This window comes from Siniperca chuatsi, linkage group LG22 (assembly GCF_020085105.1).
Source record: "Siniperca chuatsi isolate FFG_IHB_CAS linkage group LG22, ASM2008510v1, whole genome shotgun sequence".
NCBI lineage: Eukaryota > Metazoa > Chordata > Actinopteri > Centrarchiformes > Sinipercidae > Siniperca > Siniperca chuatsi.
Window position 1 is genome coordinate 15,096,315 of NC_058063.1, and position 21,664 is coordinate 15,117,978.

General features: G+C 41.6%; 2 protein-coding genes across 3 annotated transcripts; one reads left to right on the plus strand and one right to left on the minus strand.

The window, feature by feature from the left end:
• Positions 1–6,802: 6,802 nt before the first annotated feature.
• mrpl52 (mitochondrial ribosomal protein L52) lies at positions 6,803–8,912 on the minus strand. Its single transcript, XM_044183414.1, has 5 exons — positions 8,847–8,912; positions 8,535–8,604; positions 7,605–7,672; positions 7,228–7,292; positions 6,803–7,119 (listed from the first exon to the last, which is right to left on the minus strand). The coding sequence occupies exons 1-5, from the start codon at positions 8,875–8,877 to the stop codon at positions 6,967–6,969; spliced, it is 387 nt and encodes a 128-aa protein (XP_044039349.1). The 5' UTR covers positions 8,878–8,912; the 3' UTR covers positions 6,803–6,966.
• An 8-nt stretch (positions 8,913–8,920) lies between these two features.
• On the plus strand, positions 8,921–21,556 carry ajuba (ajuba LIM protein). Of its 2 annotated transcripts, none has more exons than XM_044183404.1 (11): positions 8,921–9,049; positions 10,075–10,176; positions 12,039–12,155; positions 12,484–15,593; positions 18,346–18,447; positions 18,607–18,674; positions 18,795–18,857; positions 19,995–20,125; positions 20,393–20,444; positions 20,736–20,804; positions 20,994–21,556. In XM_044183404.1, exons 4-11 carry the CDS (start codon positions 14,045–14,047, stop codon positions 21,123–21,125), a joined length of 2,166 nt encoding a protein of 721 aa, XP_044039339.1. In that variant the 5' UTR covers positions 8,921–9,049; positions 10,075–10,176; positions 12,039–12,155; positions 12,484–14,044; the 3' UTR covers positions 21,126–21,556. The 2 variants fall into 2 exon arrangements, with proteins under 2 accessions (XP_044039339.1, XP_044039340.1); XM_044183405.1 differs by having other exon boundaries at positions 12,489–15,593.
• The last annotated feature ends 108 nt before the right edge of the window (positions 21,557–21,664 follow it).

Here is a 21,664-nt window from a genome sequence, read left to right on the forward strand (position 1 = left end):
AGAGAGAAAGGAGAGGTGAGGTGAGAGTGAGAAGGGCAGTTCAATTCAATTCACTTCAAATTTATTTATATAGCGCCAATTCATAACAGAAATGATCTCATTGTACTTTTCCTATAGAGCAGGTCTAGACCCGTACTCTTTATAATATTATTTACAGAAACCCAACAAATCCAGTAAAACAGAAATTATTTTATAGGGTTGGGGATATTTTTCAGTCCCGCACATTTCTATCCAAAAAGATCCTTTTGCAAGCAGCCTTCCTCCCTCCCTCTTATTTCCTCACCCACTGCAAAATTGTTCTTTTTATGAGGCTTCAGTCTCAAACCATTCCTCCTCTCGCCACAAGTATCTCTGGTCTGTTTTTGCTCTTTCTTTCTCTGCCCTCTCCTCCCCCCTTCAGCCCTTTTTCCTCATGCTCTCTGTTTTAACTCTTCCCATACTGTAAATGTATCAGTGTGATGGTAAACAACAACAACCAAACCACAAGATCAAGCCAAACAACCTCCAACATAAAAAGAAAACTGCTGAAAATATGGTTGGTATTCAATCATGGTTTAGTCTCCTGTTTGCAAAGCACTTTGTGTTACATTAGTGTATAAAAAGTTCCTTATAAACACAGTTTTAATCTTGTTTTTGATTGGGTCTTAACCAGAATAAGACAGCAACCGCATTTGACAATGATGTCACAGTGTACTAGAAGCACACTTTTACATCACTGCAGCAAGGTGAGAAGTTAAACCACTGGAGGTGAGCAAAAAACGAGATTTTCAGCTGGTTTAAAGTTGCTCTTTAATGTAATAAAGACGATATTTTAACAGGAGTAGTTAAAAATCTAAACCTCCCTCTCCATGAACAGTGGTGGAATGTAACTTTGCTCAAGTACTGTACTTATGTACAAATGTGAGGTACTTGTACTGATAATAGGTAGATATTATACTTTTTACAGCTTTAGTTACTAGTTACTTTTCAGATTACAATTTTTCATACCCTTCCTGTCCAGTCAAAACAATATCTCCAATTTTGGTGATTATGAGTTTGAATTTTTCTGATAAACTGAAGGATGAAGTATTTCCTATGGGTTGAGAAAATTCTCCTACTATACTATTAGCTGGAAAATGCATCGTCACAAAGCTGAAAAGGGCGTTTTTTCATGAGCTCATGAGAAGTTGACTTTTTAAAGATACGTGGTTCTCACAGGACAGCAACGCTACAAACATATGATGATCTTATAGACCATGATGCATTGCTGTAGATTAAACTACCCAACAGTATATAAAGTAGTTAAAATGAGCTCAACCTTAAACATCTACAGCAGTAAAATGCAACATACACATTAATGCAGCAGAAATATTAATCCAGAAACATCAGATATAATAGTAAAACACTGACAGGGACCATTTTACTGCACAATGAGTGCTTTTACTTCTTTCTTACTCTTTTCCTTATTACAGATTTAATAACTAGCTTGATTTTTAACCGAATGTAAACAGATCAGGCTTCAACTATATTTCCATATGTCGTTAGTGAGACACTAGAAGAGGCACTGTAGCACTATGTGTAGCACTGTGGACTTGAAGAGTACGATTCATGAATATACTGTACACTAACCTGACTGACCTCACCTTTTCTATTTTTTTCTACTCACATCTGTTCAGCCACTTTCCTCCTCCACTGACCAAACTGTCTCTCTCTCTCTCTCTCTCTCTCTCTCTCTCTCTCTCTCTGTCACCTGGTGTTTCCATTTGTCTCATAGAATCTCTCTCATGCACAATAACTGTTTTGACTAATCCATCTTTCTAGACAAACTTCCACTGGATCACTGATGGATACACAGACGCTGCTGAACTGTGTGGGAAAAGCCTAAAGAACTCATCATAGAGTTTATGGTACTACTTTCTATTAAGGCACCTTTCATAAAGTTGTAAATAATGGCCTTATTGATGGCTAATAAATATTTACTCATGTTTTATAGATCAGTTATGCCATGGTTGCCAGGTTGTGAAAGCTCCTTTTGACTAAGTGGACCGCTTACCTTCTGGAAAGAGAATCTGGACAAAAATGTAATTAACAACTTATTAAGCATTTGTTAATGGATTACCAACATTTATATTATATACATTATAATTATTACCAAATAGAAAAGGATAAACACCCACATGTGTTCTTGCTGATGGTTTACAGCAGATCTAGAAAGCATTATCAAATGATTCATTAACTATTAATAAAGTCATTAGTTACAACTCAGGGTGCTGAGTTCATTCACAGAGAGAACAAAGGAAATTGAAAGACTGCAGCAACAGAGTGTGCAGAGAAACTGTCATTCAATCCCTACATGGGTTCAATTTCTTTAAGTGTCTTTGAGCAAAACACTTAATCTGAATCAGTTTTAGAGCTGCGTCTCTGTAGCCGACCCTGACCTCTAAACCTCCAAAAAAGACTGTTTTGTCTACTGATGTTTGATACAGTTTCATAAAAAAAGCCAGGAATGCTTTATTTCACGGGTCGCAGCAGGTCATGTAAACAATTTAATTGGAAGTTTCCTGGAAAGAACTGTACTGAGACAGTTATTTGATTTGTGTTTATAGGCAGTTTTCAGACGAATTACCTTCAAAGAGCTGCTGAAATCTCAATGACTGGAAGTAATTTAAACCTGAATTAATTTATCATTGCAAACTTTCCTCTCCATATTTTCTGAATTGTTTGCTGCTGTGCACTGACTAAAACACTCTCTAGGTCTGTGGCCAGTTGTGACCCCTTAAAATGAAGCAATGTCTTGGTTTTGGTTTTATGAACAAGTCGAAACAAATGGTAAAAGTGGGTCATTTTTGAGGCCTGAAGACAAAGAGGTAATATTATCCAGTAATTCACAAGAAAACAAGCAAAGATTAGAGGAATTCCTGAACAAAATAAATGTAATTTTGTGTAGCTTTTGACCCATGACCTCTTATATTGTTGTGTGAACCTTTGGGTGGTCATGACCCACAGGTTGGAAACTAATGCTCTCAGTAACACTAGCAATTAATTGGAATTAATTAACTGTTCCAATTTAACAATGTCTCCATGCTCCCTAGAATTATAACCACATTACATAGTCTTTTCCAGGAACCTTTAATTTACTGTTCCTTTCTAGGAAATCATTAGGAAACTACGGGACCTGTAAAATATAGTGTTGCCAGAAACCTTCCTCTGTGCCTCACACCCCTGTTAAAGATTTTTAATTTTAAACTGTCGTGATGATGCCATCTTGGCTGGCGGACACACAGAGGAGCAGTCAGAAAAGAGACAGTCGTGTTTAATGTTGTAAAAGATGTTGCTGATCAGTAAGGGGGAGGGGAAACTAATAAAATTCCACAGACTGAGTCAGAAAACACATTTTTGACTTAATTTTGGCTATTTTGTACAGTAATCTGGATGTCTGTTGGAGGTGCTACGACGTTTATCTGCCAAGCATCTGCTCTCCGTCTTGTCTTGTGGGTTACGGACATGAACGCAGATGAGATCTTTGGCAGCCATGCTGGCTTCTATTCCTCCTTCTCCCCCTTTCTCTCTCTCCCTCTCTCTCCCTCTCTCTCTCTCTGTCAGCCATTTTAATGCTGAACTCATACAGTGTGGCTGGGCGGTGCAGGAACAACCATCGGGCTCAGCACTCCTTCTCCATGCCAGGCAGGAAGTGGCTAGGACAGCTGCTTGCAATTCAACCTGAGACTTTGCTTGGGTGACCTACATTATGGCACCATTTACTTTCTACTGTAACTTTAACAGCACTTTCTTTTCATTTTCTCGCTCTGCCTGACTTCCACTGCTGGGAAGTAACTCAGTATATTTACTCAAGTACTGTACTTAAGTACAATTTTGAGGTACTTTCATTCATTACATTTCTTCTCCACAACATTTCAGAGGCACTTTTCACTCCACTGTATTTATCTGACAGCTACAGTTTCTAAGTACTTTTCAGATTAAGATTTTACAACAAAGACATATGATAAGTTTAGAAAATACAATACATTGGTGCAGATTAAGCCAGTCATTCCCAACCTTTCTGGCTTGTGACCCCTTACAAAAGCAGTGTCTACTTTGGGCTCCTTGTCACATTTTCAGATGTCTATGAGTATGGTGTGAGCAGCTCCACCAAAGACACATTGCCCCTCTAAACTTCTCACATGGTTTCATTTAAATATGAGGTTCAAAGAGGTAAAATTATCCAATATTTCACAAAAAAAGCAAAGATTAGATTAAAATACAAATAATAAATACAAATTTGTGAAGCAGAATTTTGTTTTTTCTTTTCTCTAAATCATCTCACAACTCCACAGATTTATCTTTTGACCCTTTGTAGGAGTCTGACCGCGAGGTTGAGAACCACTGGACTAAACACTGCTCCTCCTCTACCAGCTACACAATACATAAAATGCTACATGTCATATATAATAGTATAACACTAACAGGGGCCATTTTTCTGCACAATGAGTACTTTTGTTATAGACTTTTTTTAAGTTCATTTTGTTAATAATACTTTTGTACTTTTACTTAAGTGGGATTTTGAATGCAGGACTTTTATTTGTAATGAAGGATTTTTACATTAATGCATTGGTACTTGATCTGAGTACTTCTTCCCTGTACTGCAGACTTCAGCCTACTTCAAATCTTGTCTTTATCTTGTACAGAACAAACTCCCACTTAAACAGAAGTATTTTAACAAAATGACATGAAACAAGACTGACTATAACCTGCCCTGATGCCAAAAAAATGCTAACTGAGTTGCAAAAAAAGCAAACAAATATCCTGAGTACCAAGAAAGCCACGTGGTTTACTGTCCAACAAACAAAGATAATTGCAGCCTGCAGTGCCAGTTCTCATAGTCATGCACAGTTCAAAATGTTCAGGCTGTGTAATTTTGTCAAACATGCTACCCAGGGTGCCCCACACTCCAGGAACACCCAGGTCAGGAAGCGGTCTTTGGGAACGAGTTGCTGAATCAGACCCTCCACAAACACCCCCCTCCCCGCACCAGGGCAATGCTCATCCTCCTGCAGCCCCGTCCTAGTCATATCTGGCAGGAAATCCTCCCTGTTTCTGGTCTGCGGGTGAAACTACAGAGGCATGTCAGCTAATCCTCATCCTAGCAGACTGACCTCACCTAAAGCCCCCTACCCCCCTCCATCGCTGACTTCTGCACAATAAGCAACATCTGGTTCTCATTTCCCTAAAACCAAAACAACACGAGGAGGAGAGGAAGGGAGAGATGGGGGAAGGATGGGAGGAGTCGGAGGAGAGGTTGTTGAGGAGAAAGACATTCACAGAAAAGCAGGATGTAAAAAGAGAAAGAACGAGGAGTTACATTTCTCACTGCTGGTGCAGTTGGAGGTCTTTGATGGTGCAGGTGTGAGGATGAATGTCGCCTTGTTGACCACTTTAACACCCTCTGCGGCCGGTTAAAAGTCCTCCCACACTCTCTGTAACACGACAAACAGTCAGCTCCTTTGGTCAACTGTATGAAAAAAATTAAGACAAGGAGAGGAGGAAGGGGGAGAGAGAAAACTCCCATCTCCACAGAAAAGAATCTGCAACTCAGCGGCTAGCAGCCCTAATTACAGTGGGGCTTTGCTGAAGTCTGCAACAAGACAAAGAGAAAAAGAGGCAGATGGAGGGAGAGAAAAACATGAGGAAGGGAGCAGAAAGCTGAGTGAGGACAAGAGGGGGGGAAGAGAGGAGAGGCTTACCTCATTTTGTAAATAGTCTGTTTTTAAGTCAAAGTCACTCTAAATTAGTGCTGACTTAACAAAGACACAGATGCTCAGCGTCTCTGCAAAATGTCCCTTTACACCATAAATGCATACAACAGAAAGTTCAGTTTGATTCTCTTTAAAATAATTAATCAGTGTGGTAATAATGCTAAGAGGTAAAAAAATAAAAATAAGAGCCAAGTCCCTGCAGGAGCCCCTCACAAAACAACTTTAAAGACACATAAGAAGAACTGAATTAGATTTCGTGCCAGCCGATTTATGTTTTCTGCTTTTAAAACTGAGATGATGCAAAAGACAAGTGTTTCTGCAGCTCGATTATGACTTTATCCAGCTTAAAATTTGAGCCGATACCAGCAAAATATAACTTTCTGTGGGATGAAACTTTCTGCCAACTTGGCTGCAACCAGCTAATCATCTTTCCATACACCAGGCTGCAGAACGGCACATTTTTCTTCTTCTTCTTTTCCTCTTTGTTGGTAGAGATGCCCCACAAAAAATAAGAACTAAGCTGCTTTAAATGAGCAACACAAACTTATATCAGCCAAATTGTTGCCAGAAACACCCCTTTCTGTCCTCAAGCATCAATGAGTATCATCTTTCACTTTTAGTCTTGCTACTAAACTTGCGTAAACTATCAATTTTTCACATGAGGTTACCTTTTTATTGGCACTCCACTTCACTCCACATGTATTTCGAGTAATAACATTGAGTTACTACAGCATGCCAAGGTGTGAACCCCCCCCTCTCTAACACACTTATATACACAGTAAGGTCCTGAATCAGAGCTACTTTATGTTTGCCAGCTCCTCCCTTCCTCTGACTGCTCAACACCAGACAAAATGGCGTTGGAGCCTTCACGCTGCCTTACAGAGGAGAAATGCTGCATTCTAGTGGAAGCTGAGAGACATTAACTGAGCATTATATCTATAAAACTATCCATACAAGGCATAGCTCATTTCGTGGATGGAGCATATCTGCCTATTTTTCGGCTATTGATACTTCTGTATCAAACAGCCCACAAATCCATGATCATAACAGATTCATATTTAAAGTATAAATCAGAAACAGAACAAACATTTATTGCAGAAATGCATGAAAAGTGAAAAACACACATTGTAAAGCCAGACAAAAGCCCCAAGTCCTCATAAATATATTCAATAGGGTGACTATCAACATGTTCAGAATAAGGATATCGCAACATGATTATGATGATATGCTGTTTCTAACTTTGAGATTTTTTCTTCATCAACAGCTTCCCTTTCGGTTTGAGTAAAAGAGACTTTTTGTGCTCCTCCATTCTAGTGGCCTCTTCCTGTTTTTCACTCCACGCCTCTATCCCTCTGTCCACCTCCGAGTTCAGCATCACGATACGTCTCTGTGGGAAAGAAGCTTACAGGTAAATGCATGTAATAAATACAGAAAGAGACGAAGATGCTTTTTAAAAAATAAATAAATAAATAAAGGCAAATGTGTTGATACTCACTGCTAAAACTTCCCTCTCTTGCTTTCTTCTCAGCTGTCCCTTCATTGGAGGTGCTGCTCTTCCATCTGTCCAGAAAAAGTTAACACACATAAGAAATTACAAAATGTGCTAGAAGTAGATCACAACATCATCACCGTTTTCTCCAGAAAGAGAGAAGAGGAACTTGACTTGTTTTGGCATTAGCTAAATAAATTATAATGAATTTAATAAGATAAATGTCATGTGAACTCAATTACTCTACATAGAAACTAAAAGGCTGAATCACATCACTGTTGACATCCGCTCCCTTGTTATGTGAGCTCTGAATAAGGCGTCTGTTACTTGAAAATACCTCCGAATGTGTGTGCGTGACTCCACATAAACTAAAAGTCAAATACCTGTAAACGACCAATCAGGCAGATCTGTCAGAGGGCCGTATTCTGTGCCGCTTCGGGAGAGTCCATGTCTGCAAGTAAACACAAACGCTATGAAATTATAAATCTTTCAGTGTGATAACGATGAGGGCAGTGTCGCTGCAAAAGAAGCCCAATCGTCATAAAACTGCACAGAGAATGGTGGGACAATCAGCTTGTTCTTTCCCCATAGCAGGTTAACCCGGTCATGATGTGTAAAACTACTGGTGAAGTTAGTTTTACACAGCCATTGCCTCCAAATCCAGCAGCATCTTCTCACTCCGTTTCACCCCATGTTGGCAGTAGGAGGTCGGTTAGCTCACCTCCCACACCGCTTCACTAAATTACTGTTTAAATGACACAATACTGATGGGTTTTTAATACCTTCATGCTGACTTGCCCATATTAGTGAAAACTATACTGAATTGGTCTCATGTATCATGCTTAATTTGATTGCATGGATCACTTATTACTGCACTGGCCAAATAGGACTCACCTCTTCATGTTGTCTTCTTCTATTTTTATTTCCAGTGCAGTGATACATTTTTGGTATTGATCTGGAGTCACATTACATGGACGCTATCGTGAATTTTCCATAATAAAAGAAAAAATGTATTTAAAGTAGAAGAAGCATTCAAATCTAGCCTGAATGGGTGTCTGTTATTTGGCCAGTGTAGTAATAATTTCTGGTATTGATTTGGAGTCACATTACATGGAAGCTATTGGGGAAAACTGACATTTTCTATTAAGATATTTATGTAAAATTACTTTGACACATTAAATTACACATTAGCACTGAAAATCCGTCTGTCCCAGAATGACTTTTTTGTGTATATATCCAGTGTGAGCACATTACATAATCGGGATGGGACCCAGCATCAGTAAGATGAAAAGAGACACCAACAGTGAACTTACTCTTTCCTCCATTTCTCTCCAGCCTGAACTCTACATGTTGTGCTGAAATGCCTGCTGGAGTGCCTCAACACTGGAAAACAACAAGTACAGAAACAAAACAGCAAACAAAATGCTACTTTACTCAAGAGTGAACTGTTAGCATCAGCGTTAGCCTCGAGACTCGTCGTTACCGTATTTACGGTGGTTATTCAAACAAACAGCTGCATCAAAGGCAGCGACTGGCGCAAGAAGATATTTACAGCAGAAAAACTCCGCTTTAATGTTTGAACGTGTCTCACACACAACAGATTTAGTGAGTAACCTCTGTCTCACCTGAGCACCATGTCCTCACGGGGGCCGCCATGTTGTCTGCACTACACCGTGTTGACCACCAGGTGGGGCTAAAGACACGCCGCGAGCGCGTGGCTGATAGTCACGTTGTACCTTGACTTTCGATGGACAATTTGAAATGTTTGGTGACTGAAAATGGGATTCTATAACTCAAAAATAAAGAAAACAAAGCTCTGAAAGTGACAGTAAGTTCTCAGTTTGTGATTTTTATCATTTGGATTATTCTCACATTGATGTTGTACATTATTTGTTATTGTTAAAACAGCTTCCCCTCTTTATTCAGCCATGCAAACCTATTTCCATTCTTTCTTTTAATTTAACAATGGACAAACAACAATACAAAAAATAGTATAGCACTACAAGCAATATATAATGTCATATAAATTCAATATACCATCGCCCAATGGTCTATCAAAGGGTCTAATAAAATAATATATGTAAAAATAAGAAGATAAGACTCCAGACCCCCCAGGGCAAAAAAAATAAATAATCCAGGTTCATTATCAGTTTTTGTTTTGTTTTGTTAATCTGATTAACTTCAAATTTGTCAGGGATAAGTATAATATCAGCTGAGGCATGTCCATCATTATGACCTTATCTTGTGGCCCTGTCATGTAGAGGGGCCCCTGTCAGAATCTAGTTACCGCCGCATAACTGACACATACAATTTGGGGCCACATATTATTTCAGCATAGGAGTACTAGTTTCTGGGCATATACTGAAGCTGCCATGCATAGTCTGCTCTGTGCACTGTACATGATGGGAACTTTGAGAACAGTGTGCATACACCACAGAGGCATTTGGGGTTCAATAGGGGCCCAACGGCAAATTTTTGCCCCAGGGCCCCCATGACAGGGTAATCCAACCATACCTTTTGCGATCATCATTGAAATAACAGACATTTTGACATTGTCATAGAAGGAAAAGTACAGGTATAACTAATAACTTTAATAATGTTTGCTTTCCATGTAGTTATTGTGCATGCTAGTTGACTGGTATGCCTTATTGGGAGACTTATTGCCATCTTTAATGTTATTAGTTACACCTGTGCTTTTACTGTATAAGTCAAAATATCTGCCATGGAAAAGGCCTAATGTACACTTTTTTCTGTGATCTAGTTTATGGGTGGTTTTGTCAATGTTGGTACGATAAAGTGATGAATTACACCTTCTGGAGGCTTCATTTTTTCACTTATTTCTTTGCATTTCAGCTCTCATTTCTGACCTGCTCACCGACCACAATCGAGTGGGACCTCTCAGGTCATCATGTGGTGGTTTTCTGACCGTACTGACTAGCAAGACATCCAGATTTGGTAAGAGTGCTCTTAGTTACTTTGGCCTTGTTCTCTGGTAGAAACTGTTTTTGTTTTTCCAGGCTTATAAATAGTGTGCATGTGTGTCTGTGGAGTGGATGTTTTCCGGAGGTTGGATGATTTTGTCTTGTTTTTTTTTTATTTTCTCTTTGTTGCTGTTGCACTTTCTTGTATTTTAGCTACTGTGCATGTTACCTGTTGCTGTACGCATTTTAATGTAAAGCACAGAAAGTTTACCTGTATTTAATTTCATTAAATCATTATAACATTAAAGGAGCACTCAACTGATTTAACATGTCAAAGTCAGGTGACTAGTCATGAGGATTAGTTTTCAGCCTGTGAAAACTGTCGTATAATGTCGCCTGAGGCTCCGGACAAGCTTTGTCAAGTCTGAGAGAAAAAAAAACCCTGGTGATGTCATAGTGATGTCATCAGGGTTATTCCAGCTTGAGACCGCAGACTGAGAAGTGTGACTCCTCTTTACAGGTCTGGAGAAGTCATAATATCCAAAATATCACAATCAAATAGCAGAATCTGAGATAAGTTGGGTAGAAAAACAATTTTGTGTAACAGAAATGTGTTTTTTTTAATGTCTTGTTCCTTCCTCAGTCATCTTGTGACCAGTCAGATTTATATTGGGACCCCTTTGGCAATCTCGACCCCTAGCTTTGGAACCACTGGGCTAATGAAGGATGCTGTGGAGTTGTATTACAGGACGTGTATGATCCAGGATTCTTGGAGCTTGACCAAGACTTTGGACTCAAAGTCAGGATATCAGAGCCTCTGTCTCTTCAGTGTGGACCATTATTTTGTTTTATGTGTCTCTCATGAATTCCCCAACTTTAAAGAAGTGCAATACTAAAACAAACATCTATTATCTAACCTAGTGAAATGACTCAAAACAAAACAAAAACGCAACATTTCTCCTGGAAAGTTAAGTGTTTATGTTAAATGTCGTGCATGTCTGTTCTTTGAGTAAATAATTACATAAATACACACTCGGGGGGAAAGATTGAGATAGGAGCACTGTCTGTAAGAATAGACATGACTGTATTTCGCTGAAACATAAATGCAGACAGAGCACAGCCGCTCTCGCAGCTCTTCAAAGTATTGTTTTTGTATGAACTGCTCCACCACTAAGCCCAGAAGAATTTCTCTGTTAGCTTTTCAGACAAGTTCCCACTCGCAGCCTGTGAGGTAAACGCTAGAGTCTGCAGAGGCTGCTGCAGGGACTCCGGTGAACCGCAGGGGCCATGAAAGGCTCCATATGGAGGGGGCTCCGGGGCAGACAGAAAGCCGACAAGCCTATCCAAACACACAGTAGGCTAGTGCTTTATCAGGGCTTCGTGTGTTTAGGTGTGTCCATTAACTGCCACAAACAGCCGGAATCGGGTCTGACTAAGGCGGGCCAGCCCTGAAATAGCAGCGGGATGTTTACCCTGTATCCTCCTTGGAGAACTCAGACACGCCGAAAAAATTCACCAGCCGCCTCACTCCGCCGTGTCCATCCGCGCATTCCACAGGCTTGTGGTACAATAAAGTAGTGCCGTTGCCTAAACCACGCAGTTTGATATGATTTGACTGCAATGTAGAATAACAGCGATTACAAATTACCACAATGTTAAAAACACTCCATTACAAGTAAAACTCATACATTTTAAATTGTGCTAAATATAAGTGGTATAGAGTTAGTAAAAGTACCCATAATGCAGAATGGCCCCTGTCATTGTGTTATATAGGCTATATTACATTATTATTGATGTATTAATGTGTAGGCAGCATTTTAATGCTGTAGCTGGTCAACGTGAATCTTTAACAATGTGTCACATATGTTACATATAGGAACTATTTTCTTTTTACAGAGAGTTCCTACATGAAACTGCTCACAACAAGGTCTGTGGATTATCCCGAGGAGGCAGACATCTCAAAACTCAGCAACTCCACACCAAAACAATCTAGATGGATGCATAGCACTACAGGTAAGAGGAAACACATGTATTTTTGATTTTGGGGTGAATCGTCCCTTTAAGTAGCCTTAAAGCTCTGAATACTTCTCCCACCACTGTCAAACACCCACACATTTTCAGCCACATATACTGAAGACATGACCTCAGCAGTGGCCACGGCATTGCGTAGGTTGAACTCTTTTTTTATATTGGTTTGACAATTGTTAACTCAAGATGCTGTGTCTGAAACTGAAGAAATCTAGTGGACATTGAGTTACCCCCCAAAACTGCTAGTTCCAGGGTCAAAAGTAAACATTAAAGCATCATTTTTATCTAACAGCATTATTATTTTTTTGTAAAGAGCAGGTCTTGGCGGAGTGGGCACATCTTCTGAGGGAGTTTTGCGTATGAATGACGACACAGCCATGGCTGGTGGAAAGGTGTTCCGGCCTGGTGGGGGAAACGAGCCGCTGCTGACTGATAAAGGAACAGTGACGCGTCAAGCTGAACAGACCGACACAACGCGAAGTAACGGTCGTTCAGCGACTCTACCTTCAAAATAAAAGCGAACATTGTGCCGCTTTCGAAAAGGAAGCGAATAAATAACCATTTTGGAGTAACTAACTACACAATTGTGTCTACATATTAAACGGGAATATAATCTTATTTGTGAAAAGAAACCAAAGCTGTACCACGGATTGTTTACGATTTAGTTTTGTTTAAATATAACGGTTGTCAGGAAGGAGTACATTTTGAAAAGCGTAACCGGAACTAGCTGTCTCCACCGTAGCTAACCCGACACTTGTAAAAAAGAGGGGGGAGGTAAGTAGTTATTGAGGGGGAAGAAAGAAAGAAACAAAGTTGTCGACCGTGCAATGCACACGGGGAGGGATTTTATGTATCTCGAGCGACTCGTTTAGCCCAGCACCGGTCTGTTGGGATGTAACTGTAGCGGCGCACCGGTTTCCCCCACTTCCTTCTCTCTCTCCAAACTTCTCCGCTACTATTTCGCCGAGTCCCGGACAGGTTTTCTCCTTTGAAAACGGGGATGATAAAGGCAGCCGAGCACAGGCGAATGGACGGACGGACAGGGGAGTCTAGCGAGTGCCCAATGCGTGTTTTATGTTGCCTGAGTTAAACTCAATCGTGTTGTTTTAAATTTTCCGAGCACATTTCGTCCTGAGATGAATGGCAGAAGTCGGGTGAGTCGACCATCTGAGCACAAACGGATTTATTTTCTTGTCTACACTGGACCCACATGAAGTGGTGATAGCCTGCACCCCGCTGAACCAATCTCCGCTGTGTGTTTTTAAAAAAGAAAATTCAAACGGAGAGACACCCCCACACCGCACTGGATAACCAAGCTATCAAACCGACTTTACTTAAGTGTATTTCAGACAGTTTAACTAGTAGAGAAGATGCAGATGTGGAGCCACATGAGGGTCCACAAAGGAGGCCCTCCACGACCATAGGTCACGCCGAAGTGTCCTGGATGTATGTTTCTCCTATTTCCTGGCTGGATTGACTTGAACTGTTAGTATTTGTCTAATAATCCAATGGATTCTTCCTCACCACAGCCTACCTGTGCCTGTGGATTTTCCACATGAGGGCAAACCAGATGACTCAGAGGACTTAAGTCATGTAACCACCTGAAATGTCTTAAAGGTCTTATTTATCTGTTTTGTATTTATTGTGTGTGTACATAAGCTTTGTGCTAGTTTCAAGGCCAGTTTTTAATTTCTCAGTAAGAATTTGAAAGCTGCCATTTCATCTGTCGAAGTGAAAACTGTAGATTTGCTTGAACATCTTTGTTCTACTGTATATCTACTCACACTGTATTTGAGCACATTAATCTGTAACTTAAAGGGGGACTGTAGGATTTGACTTCGCCCAGACAGGTAAAAACACAAGAAGGCTTCATCATGGACAGGCCGATAAGCAAGTTATTGGAGAAGTTAAAGCTAACGGACTCGGGCAGTGTGAAATTCAACAGTTCAAAGAAAAAACATGATTCTGCCAACAACTCTAATAACAGCAACGCCAACACTGGCATCTCCGGAGGCAGCGGTGGGGGCAGCGGTCTGCCACCAGCTCCCAGCCCTGCAGCTGCCTCGCCCTCAAGACCCGGCCAGTTCTCGCTTGCCTCTGTAACCACAAGCGATGCATGTGTTCCAGCGAGTGGGAGAGGAGGAGGAGGAGGAGGGATGGGAATGCCTTCCTCTCAGCTCCTCACCCCACCGCCGTCTTCCTCTACAGTGGGTGCCATACCTCCAGATGGTGAGCAACCACTTCACCCTTCCACCTTGGCACCACTGAGGCGTCGCTCCCCCCAGCAGCGAGCTTCCTGTTACCTGGGCGAAGGCGTGGATTCCCACCTGAGGCGTGAGTCTGGCCTGGGCCCTGAGTGTGACCCTCTGGGGGCGTTTGGCTCCAAGACGTCCCTCAATCAACGACGCTACTCCCTGGAGCTCCAGCAGCTGGTCAGGCGGCAGCAGCTCCTCTCCCAGCCTCCGCCTCTCTCTGTTCCACCGCCGTACCCTGCTGCCACAGGGTATGGGTCAGCTCCCAGAGGTGGCCTGGCAGAGCCTGGCTACCTCTCTGAGTCTGAGAGGCACAAACGCCTCTCTCTCCAGGAGGCTCTGTTTTACAAACGCCTGAGCACGGGCAGTGAACTGTGGGAGAGCACGAGGCCTGCATCCCTCTCTCATCCACCACATCGCACATCTGATATGACCGGAGGAGGTGTAGGAGGGAGCTTCTTTTATCCCCCAGGGCCAACCCTGAGTCCATGCTCGTCATTCAGCCTCCAGGAGTCGCTGGTGGTCAGCCCCAGGTCCAGCTTTGCCTCCAGCACGGCCAGTGGCGGCGGAGGAGGGAGTCCCATGGAGAGCCGCTGCAGCAGCAACCGGACCAGTGGTATCAGCCTGGGCTACGACTCTCGCTACTCCGCCTCTGGAGGCCTCCCTCCACAGCAGCAATCCCCCTCCATGCAGACAGGGGCTTCTGTGGCTGGTTATGGGCCTCCAGGCAGGGCCGGGGTAACCCCTGTGGAGGCCTGGACTCAATACCTGGATGGTGGGATGCGTCCAGGGGCCCATGATAGCCGACATTCCTACCCACCTGCTGTTGGAAGTCCAGGAGCAGCGTGCTACCAGGCTGGCCCAGAGTGGTGGATAGAGCAGCAGGCAGGAATGAGAGGCAAAGAGGGGGGTATGATGGGAGACAGGGGCCGATACTCAGATCTGCCTGGCACCCGGTACCAGGAAGAGCTCACCCGACTTCTACTGAGAGATGCAGCGCTGGAAGGTGATGGGCTCCTGGAGGGCCTGATGCTGAGGGAACAGTCTCTGGCCCTGACGGCTCTTTCCAAACCGAGCACGACAACACTGGGGCCTTGCTCAGCCGGAGGGCCGGTCAAACCTCAGGAGGATCCAGGGAGGGAGGCTGTGGAGAACCGCCAGGAGTTCTTTGGTGAGATTCTTTTTTTAATTTTTTTATTTTACAATAGTTTTCAGGCTACACAGCAGAAACAGGAAAGTGAGGAGAAATGTAGCCAGGACACAAGTTAAACAGAGCTGCATTTAACACAAAATGTAAAATCACATCCCTAATTTGAGCAAGTGCCGTCACTGTTCATGTACGGTATCCCATGCATTCATAATGGAGTGCTGGGTCGCCCAGCATCCGCCCTCAGTGTGTTATTATTGTCCTCCTCACTGCCTGGTGTCAGATCACAGGTTTCTCTCTAAATGAAAGGGTTGTATGGATGGATGGATGGACAGATTAATAGTTGAAAGAGTGTATGGATGGATGGTGCATTGGAACCTGCAGAGACATGCAGGTTTGTAGCACGCAAAGCATAAAGGAGAAGAAAAAAAGGGCGCTCGGGCTTCAGAAACTGATCCAGACAAGTAGAAATGTTTGGCTGAAGACAAGAAAGAAAAAGAACACGCAAGATACGTGTAGTTGTCAAAAACAAGAAAGTAGTTAACAGTACACTTATTTATATACTCATTCAGGCTCACACCTGTAGCCAAAACATCAAGCAAAGTCAGCTGATGTTTCAAGACATTGCCAATTTGCTACAGTGTGATGCACATAAAGGGCTAATGCAGCGTATCTACATGGCCATTAAACTGCAAAAGTCTGCTGTAACAGTCAGACACAAATTACATGGTTTCATATAAACACAGCTTCGACCATTACTGTGAGTCACAGAAGATTAGGGCTCAGGATGTGTGTGTGATTGTAGCATTGTAAGAGTGTGTTACTGTGGCTGGATGAATGTGTGTGTGTGTGTGTGTGTGTGTGTGTGTATTGTTTCTCTGTGGCAGGGTGTGTTTCCCCTGAGTGACTTCAGGCCACAGTAACGCAGTGTGTCTGAGTCATGTGTGTGTGTGTGCTGTTGTGTGTAATGCTGCCTTGGCGTGTGCAGGGGCGGTGTGCTGTAGCCTGTTTTTCTGCTCAGGTATGTGTGCCCGGAGGGGACATACAATACTGTACTCCTCTCAGCCATTAGGAAGAAATCAGAAGCTCTAAGCCGTGAAGACAGACGCTCTGAGCTCAGCCGACACACACGTGCGCACACACACACACACACCTATATTACTACAATATAATGCTGAGCAAAGTAAAATGCTTATAATTTAAAAAGAAAGTAAAAGTGAAACATATTTTTCTATAAACCAAGAAACTATAGACCTAGATTCAGAGCTAATGCACAAAAAACTAATGGAAAACAGTTTCTGTTGGCGATTTTGTCCCACGAGTTCAAAAGAATAATGTACACACACAACTAATCAGGTAATATGTCTTCTTGTGCTTCTTTAAATTCGTTTTAAGTGTAGAAAGTCGGACAAATGCATACATATTTTAATATAGTGCATTGGTGTTTGTGCCCAAATGAGCTTTATTCTACAAAGCTCTTGTTGGTTATGGACCCTAAAAGCCTTATCCCTTTTTATAGGTTTTTTTTTTTTTTTTTTTTTTTTAAGTCCCTGAATGCTGTCCCAGTCACTTCTTTCCCAGCTTCTTCTATATGTAGCAGTTTCCGACATTAAATTTAAAGCCTTGAGTTTGAGTCTTGGCCCTTCTTTGGTTTCTGGCTTTGGCAGAGACTTGTGCCTGTTCCTAAATATCGAAGGGACTGTCCAAGAGTGTAGGAAATCTTGATTTGTGTGGCACTCCCTCAGCCATGTTTAGAAAGGAAAAAACGCATGCAGACCCTTAAATAGCTCACAGAAACGCTGTAGCTCGGACCACCACACCACTTTTCCACTTTACATTTAGTGCCCTGACTAGTGCTGAAAGTGTTCTTAACTGTAGTCTGTTAGATGAGAAACACACAGAGAAGTTAGTTAATTGTAAAGGTTGACTGGCTTTAAGTGTGTGTTGTTGTTTTTTAACAGACACTAAGCAGCAAAACTAGAACGTTTGCTAATTTTGACCTAGAAATGGTTACTTTCCTGGTCCTAACTAATATGTCAGTGGAGTCCTTACACCTGGCAACAACCTGACGAAATGAGAAAAGAAAAGAGCTGAAAGTTTGTTTGTTGTTTGGTTAACTTCACAATTTGGCCACAGACTGACATCTAAGCCTGTTTCACTGACTTCAAATGGAAAAAAACAATTATCTGTCATTAGATAATGATTTGAAGGAAGCAACAAAAGTGATCCATCCATCCATCCATTTTCTACCGCTTGGTCCCCGTTAAGCAGGGCACACCCTGACAGTGGCCACTGTGCCAGGGCGAAGTGATCATTTTTGTAATTTGCTAATTTTGTTGTTGTTTCCCGAAGTAGTTTAGGCTCCTAACATCAGGGGGGAAAGTGCAATCTTGTTTAATCTCCAGATTGCCCCAATTGTGGGGTTTAAAGTCAAATTTAAAAGAAAGTCTTAACTAAAACACTCCAGAAGAAAGAGTCACCTATTTGCCAAAAAGTCAGATCCGGTGGAGTTTCCCTTTTAATAACAGAGCTTCAGCAAAGGCATTTGAGTAGATGAGCAAACAGGCTGGCATGGGTAACTGGGTTTTAACTGTGTGAAAATCCCCTAGGTGGTGCGAACGAGAGGATTTACAAGTGTTGACACTTTGTGTGGAGTTGGATTTCAGACACATCCTCTTGGAATGCGTCGTAAACGAAGTGCTAAGAGCCGCTGAGCGATTACTCTCGACTAAATGCATGTTTGTGTCCGTTGTGTTTTTCCCTATTGTGCTGGCAGGAACCTGTGTGAAGTGTGGGAAAGGTGTGTACGGGGCGGATAATGCCTGCCAGGCTCTGGATAGCCTCTATCACACACGCTGCTTCACCTGTGTGTCCTGTGGTGAGTAAACCCCCCCTCCACCACAAGACACAACAATGATCATTTAAAGTATTTTAGCGAAATGCTTTGTTTCTATCACAGACACCTTTGCGAAACGCCGTTTTTAAAATCATTTTTATCATGCTGAGTCAGTTGTCTGCCATCTCTTTCCCTCTGCAGGACGCACCCTGAGAAACAAGGACTTCTACAATGTCAGTGGCTCTGTGTACTGTAAAGAAGATTACATGGTAAGAGCTGAGGTCAAGGCGTGTTTTGTCATCCATCTCACACACACACACACTCAGAGACATGTTGGGAGTCAGAGGATTGATTTTCTGCTAATGGTGATCTCTTTGTTGTAATTACAGTTTTCAGGATTCCAGGCTGCTGCTGAGAAGTGTAGTGTGTGTGGCCACCTTATTCTCGAACAGGTGAGGTGAGGTGTGTGTGATGTTAGATTTAAAGGAAATGTACTCCCAACTCCCAACTTAACCTGCGCTGTGTAATTTTTAGTCACTTGCGTCCTATGTTTCCCAGAAACAAGGACCCCACAGAGGAAAGTGAAATTCAGTGACGTTTTTGTTGGCTCCTCTTCGGGTTCCCACGGCAGATTTTCAGTGGAATGTTTGCCTTGGGTTTTTGATAAATACAGAAATAAGGCTCTGTAGTTATTAGCTTAAAACTTTTTACCATATTTGAACCACATAATACCCATAATATAAATAGAAAGCTCACAGTGAGTCTGGGACCCACCGGCATCATTTTCTGCATAATTTGAACCATATTCAAGTTTTAAGACTACAAATGTTTAATGCTCAAAAGCGTGTTGGCGCAGAAAAATTGCATTTGCATCATAAATTGTAGCTGAATTGGAAACATTGTTACATGCAGTGAATGTACTTTCTGGTCTCTGCTGGATTACTAACTGACAGTAAAGGATGTTGGTACTACAGTATAGTAATTAGTGATCATGCAGCTTTATCATTAAAATTACAGATAGACTAATTTATACATTGTTCAGCGAGATGGAGATTTCCAGCTGATCTACTTCAGGACCCTGCGTGTATAAAATTTGCTGAGACATGTTTTGATAACTACTTTGAAATAAATGTAAATCTAACTAATGCTTGCAAAAGATGGGAGGCATTCAAGGTATTCATTAGAGGAGACATTATTAGCTACACAAGTTCTTATTATTATTATTATTATTATTATTATTATTATTCTTATAGCATGTATCAATTATGAAATGCTTTCAAAAAGGCAAACCAAACAATAAGAAACGAATCGAACAATAAAAATTCAGATTCTGTAGGTAGCAAGAACAAAAACCAGACTAATACATTACAAAAGAGAAAATACTATTACAAATTACAATCAAAACAGCAACAATGCACTTATGTGTATATATACATATATAGTATATGCATACCTACATACACATATATTCAGTCTAGGCCAGTTATCTGTGGAAAATTTTACTGTATTTAAAATACACCACTCAAAAAGCAAATGAGACAAGAAATGTTTTTAAAATTACTTAAATCATTATTGGTTTTCATTCTCAGATCCTGCAGGCTCTTGGGAACTCGTACCATCCCAGCTGTTTCCGCTGCATGGTGTGCTCCAAGGCTCTGGATGGGGTGCCTTTCACCGTGGACCATCACAGCAACATCTACTGCGTGGCAGACTACAACAAGTGAGACTTACTGTGTTTAAATGCTTTGTTTCAGGGGATGACTTGTAGGCATCCTGGTGCTGTAGATCAGTGGCTCTTAATATTTCTGTCTGTATTTTATCCTATTTGTCAATATTTACGTGTAACAGATGTTATGGAATTTAGTTTTTGCATGTGTAACATTTGAAGAATGTCCCCTGCTCATTTCACTTCCTTCAGAGACATTGCTCAACTGTGTGAGTGCTCCTGGTTTCTACAGTAAATAAACTTTCTCCTGTCGTCCTGCAGGACTTTTGCCCCGAAGTGCGCTGCCTGTTTACAACCTATCTTACCTACTGAGGTGAGTACAGGTGTATTTGTGTGTATTCTCCGATGTACATGCTGGCTGGAGGCGTCTTATTATTTATGTCTCTTGTGCATAACCTTGAACAGCATGTGTGAGTAATTGTTTTTGTTAACTTCAACACTAAGCAAACTTTTACAACCAGTGTAATATACAGCAGAAGCTGTTTCAGGCAATCACAGAAGAGTATTTCAAAATCTGTTTATCTTGCATATATTTCTGGTGATTCACTTTTTTTGCTGCAACTGAAAGTGCGCCAAAAAGTTTTTCTTCTGTTCTGTGGCTCAGGGCAGTGAAGAGATCCTCAGGGTCGTGTCTATGAACAAGGACTATCACTTTGAGTGCTACCACTGTGAGGTGAGTGATCTTCAGCTAATAACCACAAATGTGTTTATTGTGTCAGTTTCCTAAAATATTGTTTGAGTGCAGAAAATCGGAACTACAAATAGTTCTGATCTGACTTTTGTTATGAAGTGCCTTGATGGCTGACCTCACTTCCTCTGTGCATTTCTGTCCTTATCTGCGTCTTCCCCCCCTCCCCTCCAGGAGTGTGGTAAGCAGCTCTCCGATAAGCCTGGCTCGCAGTGCTTCCCTCTGGACTCGCATCTCCTCTGCCACTCCTGTCACATGAGCAGAGTGTGCACCACACACAGCATTCCCCCTCACAACACACACTGATTGGCGCCTACGCAGCTGTGGATGTTGGATAAAACTGGTCTTAACATGCTGTCATTCTTGTGTGCTTTTTGCTCAGTCGTACATCTTTTTCTTCAAGATGAAACTGCTGATATTCAGACATTTCCACTGATTCACTTTCTTTGACTTGGATCAGTCCCTTTTGTCACATGCTGTACTTCTTGTACTATTACTGTACCATAGTTATAAGGGAACGGGAAAGAAACTACTGCTTTGTTTACCCCAATGTGGCTACTGTTTGCTGTAGAAGAACAAGGGATTTTGCTAAACTGTTGTACATATATTATCGCTAGTAACATTTTGCACTTAAATTTGACTTTACTGTAAGATTTGTTACGTGAATCTGTACAATTTGGGGGAAAAACATTACTGTAATTTCTGTATGTTGTAATAAATATTTTCAATTGTGTTCAGATAATGGTCTGCTTACAAGTATTAGGTCACACATTTAAACAAGTTCAGTATAACAAACTTTAAAAGCTTTTCCTCTGCACTTGACTTCCAATGTTAAAATACTTTCC